The sequence below is a fragment of the Esox lucius genome, chromosome 5 (genome assembly GCF_011004845.1).
Source record: "Esox lucius isolate fEsoLuc1 chromosome 5, fEsoLuc1.pri, whole genome shotgun sequence".
Lineage (NCBI taxonomy): Eukaryota > Metazoa > Chordata > Actinopteri > Esociformes > Esocidae > Esox > Esox lucius.
In genome coordinates this window covers 9,040,404-9,053,985 of record NC_047573.1, presented here as the reverse complement: position 1 = coordinate 9,053,985, position 13,582 = coordinate 9,040,404, and the positions used below count along the sequence as shown (strand labels likewise).

Here is a 13,582-nt window from a genome sequence, read left to right as displayed (position 1 = left end):
GCAGGTGCTATTAATCTTTAGTAGCTATCATTATTACATTCCACTTGCCTAATTAGGTCCCTTGATGAATTGTAATCACAAATCCACAATTTTTCCTAACCACAGTCCTGGCGTCAGATTGTCACTGTGGTTACCTGGCCGATATGCACGGTGTCCGATGCAACAATGGTGGTCGTAAAGGGTACTAGAAGGTGCCTCTGTGTGTCCTGGTGAAACGTGTGCTGTTGCCGCCCCGGGTAATGGACACATGGTTTCCTAGCAATAATCGCTCTAATGAAGTGGCCAGGAAGAGGAGGCGGCCTGTTCCACAACACCTGGACGGTCCGCCGGGGGCTTCAAGCTGAGCGTGAGCAAACGAGACTAAGGTCTGAAAGATACAGAGTCCCCGAGGGGGGTGGGGGGCAGGGGGGGGGTGGTAGGGAGACAGATTGAGAGAGACACACGTGGAAGGGGCCAGGGCAGGTGATGTTCTGTGGGTCTGATGGGAAGCTAGCTAGCTGAGTAGGCCACAATAGGTAGCAGCCAGAAAAAGGCCAGTCCGTGGTAAACGTTTTGTGTCTCTCTGCTGCCAATAAACTCGGCACGGACCAGATGGACGCTCTGTGTCCTAGAGCTTTGTTTTCTTCCAGAGGGAGTTTGAGGTTACAGCTTTAGGTATTGATCAGCAGAGATGATGTTAAAAATCACAGTTTTTTGCACCGTCTGCTGTGAAATGAATGTTGCTTGTCCGTTCCAGGTAGAACCAAAATGCTGGGTGAAATAGTGAATGGTTCTGCTAGACCAGGGGAAGGCAGCAGGAAGCACTGTGGAACCATCCGGAGGTTGCAGGGTCACTGAATGTGCTAAATGTGAACTTGCGAGTTCAGATAATTCTGTAACATTAGGCCATCGGCGTCTGTGAGACAAATTCAGACCCCCAACCCCCCCCCAGAAGATCTGCTTGTGCCATAGTTGATCTGTGCCTTTTTGCAGTCAACCTACTCCTGTCCTAAACCTACAAGGAAAGCCGAAAAACTGCAGTGTGTAGCGCCCCACCCACATTAATATCTCTCCTCCAAGGCTTACGTGTGTGTGTGTGTTTGTGTGTATGTGTGGGAACCTGTGTCTCACAATGTGTGTTTGTGTGTGTGGGAACCTGTGTCTCAGAATGTGTGTTTGTGTGTGTGTTTGTGTGTGTGGGAACCTGTGTCTCAGAATGTGTGTTTGTGTGTGTGTGTGTTTGTGTGTGTGGGAACCTGTGTCTCAGAATGTGTTTGTGTGTGTGTGGGTGTGCTCCTGTATTACCCTGAAGGCCAGATAGAAAAAGAACCTGGCTGAGGCTTTTCAGTGGAAACACAAGGAATACAGCAGTAAGCAGATAGGATGATCAAAATAACACAGTAGGCAAAACCTGACTCACCAAGCAAGCAGCAGCATCACTTTTTCGTGCAACTCTAGTTCTTGATCCTCTATGACAACTAACCTCCTAAGTCATTGTGGAACATTGGGAGACCGAGGCCTGCTGTTGCGGTTGCGGTTGCTGTTGCTTAGCATGGTCAGTCAGTTAGCATGACAAGGTAGCAAGCTCAAAGCACAAGGCTAGCCTAGAGTCCAGATGTCGACAGATCATCTGATAATATTATCGGTTTCAGTGAGCTAATATTATCGGTTTATTTTTTCATGCAAACATTTGTTTCTTACATTATTTTCTGCAATTCATTAACTGTTTGATCACCTGTACATGCAGTTTTCTCCCACCTGTTTGCAGCCAACCGCTTATGTAGAGGTTTTCCATGTTCTTGCTTTTATTTGAGTTCCAACGCCTCACCTGTGGTCCTGTGTTAGACTTGGCTCCGCAGTTCTTGGCCAAATTCAATCAGGATGCAATGGGCCAGCAGAGTTTTCCCAAATTGAACAGATTTTTATTTTCACTGCTTCGGCTGAGATGCTTTTACGAGGACAAGCCCCGCCGAATATGCCTGGATAGGGCTCTGTACTCGGCTTAGCTCCATTGAAAACAAATATAGGCCACCATAATCACACCGTTTCTTGTCTGGAAAACCCTTTAATCTATGTGCCAAAGAGGCATGCTTGTTCTTCATAGCACATTTGAAGAGATTAGTCTGACTTCCTTTCCTCCGCTGTATCTTCCCACAAATTCGTTCAGTATGAGACTGCCATTGTAGACATGGCTGCGGATGTCAGAATGAGAGGTATCAGCTCCATCAACGAATGAATTGTCACCAACCAATCAATATACATTTTAGTCATGATATATGTATATATACAGCTCCGAAAAACATTAAGAGACCACTGCACCTTTTTCTTTCCAAAAAAGTTGAAAAGGAAAGTTTTGAGTGAGGAACAGGATCGTTCAATTTGCAGTGGTCTCTTAATTTTAACCCTTCTGTTCCTGTATACACTCACCTAGGATTATTAGGAACACCTGTTCAATTTCTCATTAATGCAATTATCTAATCAACAAATCACATGGCAGTTGCTTCAATGCATTTAGGGGTGTGGTCCTGGTCAAGACAATTTCCTGAACTCCAAACTGAATGTTAGAATGGGAACGAAAGGTGATTTAAGCAATTTTGAGCGCCAAATTCGGTGAGTGTATATACACTACAGTTCAAAAGTTTGGGGTCACTTAGAAATGGCCTTGTTTTCCATGCTATTCAGAAAAAAAGAGAAGTTTTCCTCACCAGAGTGATCATTAGCCAACACCAGAATCCCCTTTAACTTTACCAGCTGATCCATGGTTGCCCTTAACAAAGTTAGACACGTTATCCCTTTGACTGACCCTAATGAGCCTGGAACTTCTCCTTTCTAGGATCCACATTGCCAGGAATTAACCTTAGCCTCACGCCACACACGCGTCTGCATAACCTGCACGCTGATCCGTCTCTCCGGTCTGACAGGTTGAGGTTCTGGACGATGGAGTCTCTGTTCAGCGGTGAGCTGAGGCTGCTGGGAGGTGGCGACGGCCTAAAGGAGGATGGCTGTGGGGACGTGGGCTGGTCCTCATCGCCGTTGCCTGATGACATTTACTCCACCTCCCACTTTGCCCTAATTGCTGCCTACCAGGACATTAAGACACGGCTGGCGGGCCTGGAGAGGGAGAACAGTGACGTTAAGAGGAAGCTGAAGATCTACGAGATCAAGGTACGGTAGATAGTTTCAGGCCTTGGGATGATAGGCTGTCCTGTTAGAGTCTGCTGGTCCTCTGACCTGTGACCTATTAGCATCTCCTGGTCCTGTGACCTGTGAAACGTGCTCCAGTTGGGGCTCTGGGATTCAGGGCCGGTAGATTTCTTGCATTAGGAGCAAGAATGGCAAGCAAGAGAAGGGGAGTAGTAACAAGAGAAGTGAAATAGGAACAACAGATGTGGAATATGAAGAAGAGAAGTAACAAGATAAGTGGAAAATAAACAGCATAAGTGGAATAGGAACAAAGGAAGTGAAATAGGAACAATTGATGTGGAATATGAACAAAAGAAGGAACAAGATAAGTGGAATAGGAACAAGGGAAGTGAAATAGGAACAAGGGAAGTGAAATAGGAACAGTATGTGGAATAGGAACAAGATGAGTGGAATAGTAAAAAGAGAACAGTGGAGTAGGTCTCACCAGCAGATTTTACTGTTAAATGTGTTTTCAGGGTCAGCGTTCTTCATGTTAAATGTTGTGTTTTCAGGGCCAGTGTTCTTCCTGTTAAATGTTGTGTTTTTAGGGGCAGCGGTTTTCGTGTTAAATGTTGTGTTTTCAGGGACAGTGTTCTTCCTGTTAAATGTTGTGTTTTCAGGGCCAGTGATCTGTCTGGTGGTGTTGCTGAGTCAGTAACGTGTCACTTTACATGCATGGTGCCGCATGGCTGTCCCACCAGCCAGCCTCCCCGTCCCACCTGCCAGCCCCCCCGTCCCACCTGCCAGCCCCCCCGTCCCACCAGCCAGCCTCCCCGTCCCACCTGCCAGCCCCCCCGTCCCACCTTCCAGCCCCCCTGTCGCACCTGCCAGCCCCCCCTTCCCACCTGCCAGCCCCCCCGTCCCACCTGCCAGCCCCTGTGATGGTAATTCCATCGATCGACACTCTTAAATGAGTAAGAAACAGAGACAAAAATTATCTTGGCACAATTAACAGTTTTATTAATTATTTGCAAATAAGAGAGACGCATCAAACGCTTACAAACATAATCGTCCGAGGAGTCTCTGCCGTAAGACATGAACAATCAAATGTTAGAAGGGGTGTGGTAAGTTGTTGCCCATCTGTCTTGTGTAACATTTACCCAAAGGGCGGGCTGTCCCCCCACCTTATCCTTCTCAACTCCTGAGGAGACACAATGTCTGGATAATCAACAGAGACACTAAAGGGTTATACAGATTTACGAGTAACCCTCTAATCCACCTGTGCCGGTCAAGGATGTCTCCTATTCAAACACCAGATCCCTCTCAGCATCTTTAACTAGTAACTCATTCATACATGTTTAGGACGACCAAGAATACATCAGTTCAAGAATTTCCACAACACCCCCCCGTCCCACCTGCCAGCCCCCGTCCCACATTACTGTAATGTGACCCTAGGGCGGAGAACAGCACTGCAGGTGGGAGGAAAGAGAGAACACGGGCGGAGAACACAGGATGGAGAATGACAAGGATGGAGGGAGAAGAAGAGATGAAGACGAAGAATGGAGAGTTTTACAGTGAGGGAGGACAGGAGAGAGAGAGAGAAACGAGGATGGACAGTCTCCCCTTGGGGCTTCGTTCCAGATTGCTCATTTGTCTCTGTCCTGCACCCCAGATGTTGGTGCGCTCACTAACAGACCCATCCATTACCAGTGGTCCTCAAATCTGTCCTCGGGGACAGCCTGCCACTAGACCTCAACCAGCTCATCTGATTCATCTAGTCAGGGACGGGATCATTTGTTGACAAATTGAATCAGGTGTGCAAGCTCTGGAATTACTAAAATACATGGAGTGACTGGCAGTCCCAGAGGAGAGGGCTGAGAGGCCCTGCATTACAAAGCAGCTGGCACTCAAAGCTTGGCGCTGCCATTGGGTTGCAGTACTGTTGAATGCCGATATTATGAGAACCTGTTCAGTATAATCACTCTGAATTGTATTGATTTGGTTACTACGGAATTAGTCTTTGGGTACTGACTTCACATGTGTGAGGTAATACTGTACATCCATCCTCACCCACTACCGCGCGACAGACCCCAGGTTGATTACAACGTTTACGAACGAAAAACAAACAGACGTTCTGCCAACGGTGAGCATGTAAATTATGGATGGGAATGCTGTTTCTCATCATACAGCTCAGCATAAAACACAGCAGTGTTTTCCATGGTCATCACTACGCTCAGGACCCTGGGACGGGAATACGTCTCAGCCACCGGCTCCCTGGACTTCCTGGGGGTACGCCCACCGGGCGGTTAGGCCAGGCAGCTCCTTTTCCGTGAGGCTCGTCCTCAACACAGGCCTCTCCAAACGGGCACGCGCCTAGGGCCTATTTACGCCGCAGCAGTTGTCGTGACAGGGATTGGAGGACATTTTCACTTTCACACTGGCAACGAGGAAGTGTCGCACATGTGTACGCAGTTAGACCACTAACCTGAAACACGCATGAACTCACTGACAGAGTTGTTCACCTGGTAACTAACATGGCAGTCTTTGTCCAACCAGGGCTGTTGCTGGTGATAGTAGAATTCAATGGGTGCCGGTGTGAGGTCTTTTCTTTTTGCTTCCCAGTGATCATTATTTTCTATTTTCTTTATGTTTCTGTTCATACAATGAGTCGGAAGGAGTTCAGAAACAGACTTCCTATGCCATTACTCATTCCAACATAGACTGAGCGCGACATAAACGTTTAGACCTCAATTGGCTCAGGGAGTATCTGTCAGACAGGTGTCTGAGGATTTGGCCTGGACCCTCAGATCCTACAACACTATGTAGAGCTGCACTACTGGGGGCATATTAACAGGCTGCATTGTCTCTTTGTATTGTAACTGCACTCCCTTCGATTGGCAGTTATCACGCACACAGACACATATACACACACATATATACACACACACACACAAAAGCAAATACACATACAAGCACACACACACACACACCTTTTCCATACAAATTGGTGCTGCACACACAACACAAGCGCCAACACCCTTATTCATACGCATAGACACTGCACACACACACACACTCCCAACACACACACACACACACATACATACTCATCACATTCATTGTTACGGCTACTGTTAATTACCCATCTGCTGGTAGTCCTTTAAACAGCCTGGTGTTGTTATTATGTGTTCTCCATTTATTCCTTGCTTTTGTTATTTGTCTCTCTGTGCATTTATTATTTGTGTTACTGCCTACTATCTCAGTTTTGTTTTATTTACTTCTATCCGCAGACTAAAAAGACCTGACAGAGAGCTAGGCAGAAATGTAGAGTACTAATAGGTGGGTGAAACGTTTGCTCCTGAGTGCAATACATTTCTTTAGCAGTAAATGGGACTTGTTTAAGGCTGCAGAGAGAGACATGTAAGGCTTCTGACAATAGGCCTAGTAAAAGAAGTGTTCTTTTTTGGTGATGTGTCTGATTTTGAAAGCTGCTGATGTGTTCATGCGGGCAGTTACTTCAGACATGTGTTGTTGTGCACAAGTGGAGTTTGCAGGCCAGTGGTTCTCAACAGGGGGCCACAAGAGGGCCTCAGAGAGCTGCCGGGGGGGCCTCAGAGAACTGCCAAGGGGAACTCAGGGAGCTGCCAGTGGGGCCTCAGGGAGCTGCCAGTGGGGCCTCAGGGAGCTGCCAGTGGGGCCTCAGAGAGCTGCCAGGGGGGCCTCAGAGAGCTGCCGGGGGGCCTCAGAGAGCTGCTGGTGGGCCTCAGGGAACTGCCAGTGGGGCCTCAGGGACCTGCCAGGGGGTCCTTGATGATAAGGAAAAGTCCTGAAAGAAAAAAAAACTATTACTATGACTAACATCTATATGCTATTACTATTCGTTATCTAATAACAAACTTTATTTATTTAATGAATATAACTTTAAAATTACTTTTTATCTTGTACCTCCCGGAAACTCTTTTGGACCCTCTGAAACACATACTTACATAAACAGTTTGATTGGCTGATATGGTCTAAAGCCCACCCCAGTACCCAGATCACCTTTATCATGTCATCCAATTGGCTAAACCCAAAGTCCCACACAAATGAGACGAAAACCAGCGTCTTTCTCATACAATAAAAAGAGGATTATTGTTAATTTTCTAAATGTAGACGTTATTTCCAACCTCATAGTGTGACCTCATTTCCTTCTGCACAGGGCCTTCAATTCTGGCTAAGATTAAGATGCCTGAGAAGTGCAGAGTTTAGAGTGGCTGGTGCCCCTCTGTAACCCATGGGAGTCCAGAGCTCCAACACACTTTGCTCATTCAGTCTGAGTAGAAAGCGTTGTTTCTCTAAATGGAAAAGCTCTGTTTGGTCCTCACGTCACCATCACTGGATGTAAGTCAGTAAAAAATGGAGGACTCATGCATTATGTCAAAACCATCATGTAGTTTTATAATACAACATGTTCTGTCCCTTCTTTCTGCCTAGTTTCCTGAACTATACAGATAATCAGCTCACTCTTTGCTGTCACTCTACGCCCAGTTCTTCTCTGTATTCATGGAATAATCTGGGAGTTATGAGCATTAAGCCCAACAAGCTTTTTTGTTACATTGGTATGTATGGACAGTATGTGGGGAGGAAGTTACATGACAAAAGCTGTACCAAATGTAATCTATGTCGTATTCCCGTCCCCCCCTCCTCAGTTCCCGATGATCAGTGAGTTTGGCGATGACAGGAGCTCTTACTGCAGCTTCGAGCCCAAGGAGGCGGCCCTGCTGCAGTCGGAGAACGGCAGCCTGCAGCAGAGGGTCAACACCCTCGCCCACGAGGTGAGACTGAGGGAAATAAGTCACGGGATCATCTCGACGACTTTTGAAAAGTGCCATTCATTGGCAAGTAAACTTAATGGGTTTAAATGATTAGTGTGTGGAAGCAGGTAGCAGCTGGCGGGCTCCTAAAACACTGTTTAAACAATTTAGACTTACAGTTTAGACTTGCAGTTTAGACTTGCAGTTTAGACTTGCAGTTTAGACCCTACAGTTCAGACCCTACAATTTAGACACTACAGTTTAAACATGCAGTTTAGACTTGCAGTTTAGACACTACAGTTTAGACACGCAGTTTAGACAATACAGTTTAGACACACAGTTTAGACTTGCAGTTTAGACACTACAGTTTAGACACGCAGTTTAGACAATACAGTTTAGACACGCAGTTTAGACACGCAGTTTAGACACGCAGTTTAGACACGCAGTTTAGACACGCAGTTTAGACCCTACAGTTTAGACCCTTACAGTTTAGACCCTACAGTTTAGACACTACAGTTTAGACACTACAGTTTAGACCCTTACAGTTTAGACCCTTACAGTTTAGACCCTACAGTTTAGACACTACAGTTTAGACACGCAGTTTAGACACGCAGTTTAGACATGCAGTTTAGACTCGCAGTTTAGACATGCAGTTTCTACAATACATTGTAGACACCACAGTTTAGGCTCGCAGTTTAGACATGCAGTAAAGACACTACAGTTTAGACACTACAGTTTAGACACTACAGTTTAGACACTACAGTTTAGACACGCAGTTTAGACTTGCAGTTTAGACACTACAGTTTAGACACGCAGTTTAGACAATACAGTTTAGACACACAGTTTAGACTTGCAGTTTAGACACTACAGTTTAGACACTACAGTTTAGACACGCAGTTTAGACACGCAGTTAAGACACTATAGTTTAGGCACGCAGTTTAGGCACGCAGTTTGTGTCTATGGCTGTGTCTGTCGGTTGGAGAGTGAAAAAGGAAGGTTTTGAGTGAGGAACAGAAGGGTTAAAATTAAGAGACCACTGCAAATTGAATGCTCCTGTTCCTCACTCAAAACTGTATTTTTCAACTTTTTTGGAAAGGAAAAAAAAAGGGTGCAGTGATCTCTTAATTTTCCCGGAGATGTCTTTTTTTTCCAAGGGTACGCAAACCTTTGAGCACAACTGTATGTGTGGAGGAATTATGCCAAGCCGTGACGAAAGAAGAGCGAGGGGGAGGACGTAGTTCATGGGGGACAAAGAGAAAAACTCAGCCCTGGTAAACCCAAGGTCACTCGCTGTGACACAGGTTTTTATGAGGATTGAACGGCACGACTTGCTTTTTGCCACCCCTGCCGATCTGATGAAGGGGCTTCTACCTAGGAAACCACGGTTGCCATCGATACAGCCAGGAGGAGTAAATCTGGTTCACATGTAATCCATCTCCACTCCTCTTCACTGCCACACTTACCTTGGCCATATTTTGACTGTGTAACCATAGACACACTGCCTCTGAATCTTTGCTCAGGCATCTGGCTCCGTGACATTACTCCATTTGTATTGCTCTTTCTCTCTGTTTCATTCGCTCCCTTGTTTTCTCTCTGGGCCTACTCCTCTCTCTTTGTCTCTTCCTTCCATTGTGTGTTTCTTGCTTTCCTTCTCTTTTGCATTCCTTATTAGCTTCTTTCAGTTCCCCAAATCTTTGTCAGCCTTCCCCAGTGATCCCTACTCCTTTCTTCATCTTATTCATTTGTCTATCTGGTCTTCCATGTTAATGATGGGATATCGTTATCACTATTTACGGTGTATGACATCCTAGCTGTGTGGAATGTTCACGTGGACCATGTTTATGCCTGGTTCTAACATGCGTTCTTTGTCCTTTTCTTGTCCACATTCTTGTTGTGCCTACTTCCCACATTTTCAGTGTGTGTACATGTTAGGAAAATGATTCTGTTATCCATCCACATACTGTTTGCATTGTGACCAGATTTAATGATTCTTCTGTGTACGTCCTATTTTGGCAGATATTCTTTCTTTTGTTTTTTTACTTATATTGCTATCTTAAATCAGTGCTGTACCTTTTAATCGTCTACTTCCAACAATGTCAGCGCAAACAAATTGTGGACCAGAAGCCATGTTATCAGTTCAAAGGAGCCATGTCATCAGTTCAAAGGAGCCATGTCATCAGTACAAAGGAGTCATGTCATCTGTACAAAGGAGTCATGTTATCTGTACAGAGGAGTCATGTCATCAGTTCAAAGGAGCCATGTCATCAGTACAAAGGAATCATGTTATCTGTACAGAGGAGTCATGTTATTAATACAAAGGAGTCATGTCATCAGTATAAAGGAGTCATGTTATCTGTACAGAGGAGTCATGTTATCGGTTCAAAGGAGCCATGTCATCAGTACAAAGGAGTCATGTAATCTGTACAGAGGAGTCATGTTATCAATACAAAGGAGTCATGTTGTCAATACAAATTAGTCATGTTATCAGTACAAAGGAGTCATGTTATCAGTACAGAGGAGTCATGTTATCAATACAAAGGAGTCATGTCATCAGTACAAAGGAGTCATGTTATCTGTACAGAGGAGTCATGTTATCAATACAAAGGAGTCATGTCATCAGTATAAAGGAGTCATGTTATCTGTACAGAGGAGTCATGTTATCGGTTCAAAGGAGCCATGTCATCAGTACAAAGGAGTCATGTAATCTGTACAGAGGAGTCATGTTATCAATACAAAGGAGTCATGTTGTCAATACAAATTAGTCATGTTATCAGTACAAAGGAGTCATGTTATCAGTACAGAGGAGTCATGTTATCAATACAAAGGAGTCATGTCATCAGTACAAAGGAGTCATGTTATCTGTACAGAGGAGTCATGTTATCAGTTCAAAGGAGTCATGTCATCAGTATAAAGGAGTCATGTTATCTGTACAGAGGAGTCATGTTATCGGTTCAAAGGAGCCATGTCATCAGTACAAAGGAGTCATGTAATCTGTACAGAGGAGTCATGTTATCAATACAAAGGAGTCATGTTGTCAATACAAATTAGTCATGTTATCAGTACAAAGGAGTCATGTTATCAGTACAGAGGAGTCATCTTATCAATACAAAGGAGTCATGTCATCAGTACAAAGGAGTCATGTTATCTGTACAGAGGAGTCATGTTATCAGTTCAAAGGAGCCATGTCATCAGTACAAAGGAGTCATGTTATCTGTACAGAGGAGTCATGTTATCAGTTCAAAGGAGCCATGTCATCAGTACAAAGGAGTCATGTTATCTGTACAGAGGAGTCATATTATCAATACAAAGGAGTCATGTCATCAGTACAAAGGAGTCATGTTATCTGTACAGAGGAGTCATGTTATCAATACAAAGGAGTCATGTCATCAGTACAAAGGAGTCATGTTATCAGTACAGAGGAGTCATGTTATCAGTACAGAGGAGTTATGTTATCAGTACAGAGGAGTTATGTTATCCTCAGTGGGATTAGGTTGCTACTGTTAATGTAACTGCACAGTAATAACTATTAAAAACAATTTTACCTTGGTGTTGCTGTAGAATTGTGTAGTAATAAGGCTGTAGGACTATCTGTCATTTCACAATATTACCGAGAAATGTGTAATTATGTTTTACTACATTTACATGAACTACTTTCATTGCTGCGAGAGAAAGTTCTCATCCTCGTGGATGAGGCTGAAGTGGAGTGGGTAGATTCGATTTCATTGGGCATTGTCCACATCAACCCAGACAGTTATGAAGAAAGCATTGTAGTGGGCATTGTCCACATCAACCCAGTCAGTAATGAAAAAAGCATTTCAGTGGGCATTGTCCACATCAACCCAGACAGTTATGAAGAAAGCATTTCAAGGGAATTTTCTTCCTGAATGCCGAACAGGCTCCTAAAAATCTTGAAACAGTTCCACAGCTGCGCTATTGAAAAGCCTCTTAACAAGCTGCACCAACGCAACTGTACCACCCTCTATCACAAGCTTGTATGAACGCACGCAACACTATACCCACATTCGCACACATACAGTACAAATGCAGTTTAACACACACACACGAAACAGCTTCTGATTGCATATCTATAGTGAAATCAGTCAGGCCTTACCTCAAAGCAAGAAGTGGCGGGCCGACATCCAAACAGTCTCACCAGCAGAGTGCCAGCAGGGGGGAGGGAGAAATGTAGTTCAGCGTCATCCGCATGACAGTGATAGGAGAGAACATGTAAGGATGTGACCGTGCCAAGTGACTTTATGTATAGAGAAAAGAGGAGAGGGCCCAAAACCCAGCCCTGAGAACGTCCGTGGTGCGGACACCATCAACCTTCTTTTCAGAGTGATTGATAAAATGATCTCGAGAGAGGGAATATTCAGGAGGAGGAGGCGGATGATTAAAGATAGAGGAGACAGTGGCACAAGAGCCTCCCGGGGATTAGAGGAAAAAGCTTGACATTTTGAGCGACAGAAATTGGCTTTAACAGCAAATCAATAGGAAGAGAAGGTAGCAGGAAGGGAGAGAAAAGTTGAGAGGTCACCTGGAGGTTTAGTCTTCCTCTATTATTTCTAAGCGGCCCGCTGTTTTGTTTTATGAGCTCGCCTTGAGTCACTCAGCCACAGATCAGGAGGGTTGAGTCGGCTTGGAGCAAAGGGGACAGTGAGAGCCGAAGGATGTAGAGTGAAAGAAGAAGTGTTGAAGAGGCAGAATCAAGAGACAGAGGGGACAATGATTGGGATATGGGGATGGGGATAATGATTGGATAGATGAGGAGACACTAGTAGGGGAAAGAGAACAAAGACGATGCCACGGCATGACTAAAAGGGAAAGAGTCAAATGGAGTGAAATGAAAGGTGAAAAGGATTTAATCAAAGGGAATTGTTCTCTAATCATTAATGAATCATTACTCCCACATTCGTACATGTGACCTAGTAACCGAGTCATTCAATCCTTTAGAAACAACTTTTATGGTATTTAATTATGACTCATTAAAGGGGCATTATGTATAATATTTACAGACCCTTTATTCAATACCTTGTAGGATGTTCAATTGGGTTCAAGCCCAGGCTTTGGCTGTGATGCTTTTCTGCTAACGTACAAGAAAATGCCTCCAAAATCACTGGACAGTACAATAATACAGCAAGACAATATTACTGGAAACATGGTGCCACTGTTACTAGGGAGGCAGTTCAGGGACCAAACATGGAAAGGGACATTCCGTTTACCTTCACCAGATTCAGATCCAGTTGAACAATTATGCAGAAAATAATTCAAAACAAGCAACACCTGAAGATGTCTGCAGTACTGGGCTGACAGAGAAGATACCTGGTTGAGTGACATGCAGACTTCAGGCAATAATATCTTTTATATTTAGTATATGTAACTTTGGACGTTATATTAATCACAAAACCTTTGGTGGCCTGAAAAAAAGAAAACGTCTAGACCTTAAAGCTGACAGTATTTTTAAAGCTGAGAGTAATTTTTTTTAATGTCAGATCCATACTTTTGGGGTATAGAGCAAAAGTAAGAAAATATAATTTCCTATCCTAATAATTATGGTGGCCTCTGTAGGTTATAATACACAATTTACTATTAGTTAAGTGTTTTGACTCATCTTTAATGTTTTGTTTCAGTTTTACAGTGTAAGTTCCTCTGAAGGTAATGTGCAGCAATTATAATGTTTACCTCTA

At 44.2% G+C, this 13,582-nt stretch overlaps 1 protein-coding gene across 3 annotated transcripts in view; it reads left to right on the top strand.

Moving 5' to 3' along the window:
- tbkbp1 (TBK1 binding protein 1) overlaps positions 1–13,582 on the top strand; it is a 47,752-nt gene that overhangs the window by 15,976 nt on the left and 18,194 nt on the right. The window contains exons 2-3 of one of the 3 annotated variants that reach the window (XM_010866263.3): positions 2,901–3,144; positions 7,791–7,916. In XM_010866263.3, coding sequence (XP_010864565.2) covers positions 2,917–3,144; positions 7,791–7,916 — 354 coding nt within the window. In that variant the 5' untranslated portion in view covers positions 2,901–2,916. The remainder of the gene's footprint in view (positions 1–2,900; positions 3,145–7,790; positions 7,917–13,582) is intronic. The other 2 variants (XM_020046940.2, XM_020046939.2) reach the window with 2 other exon arrangements.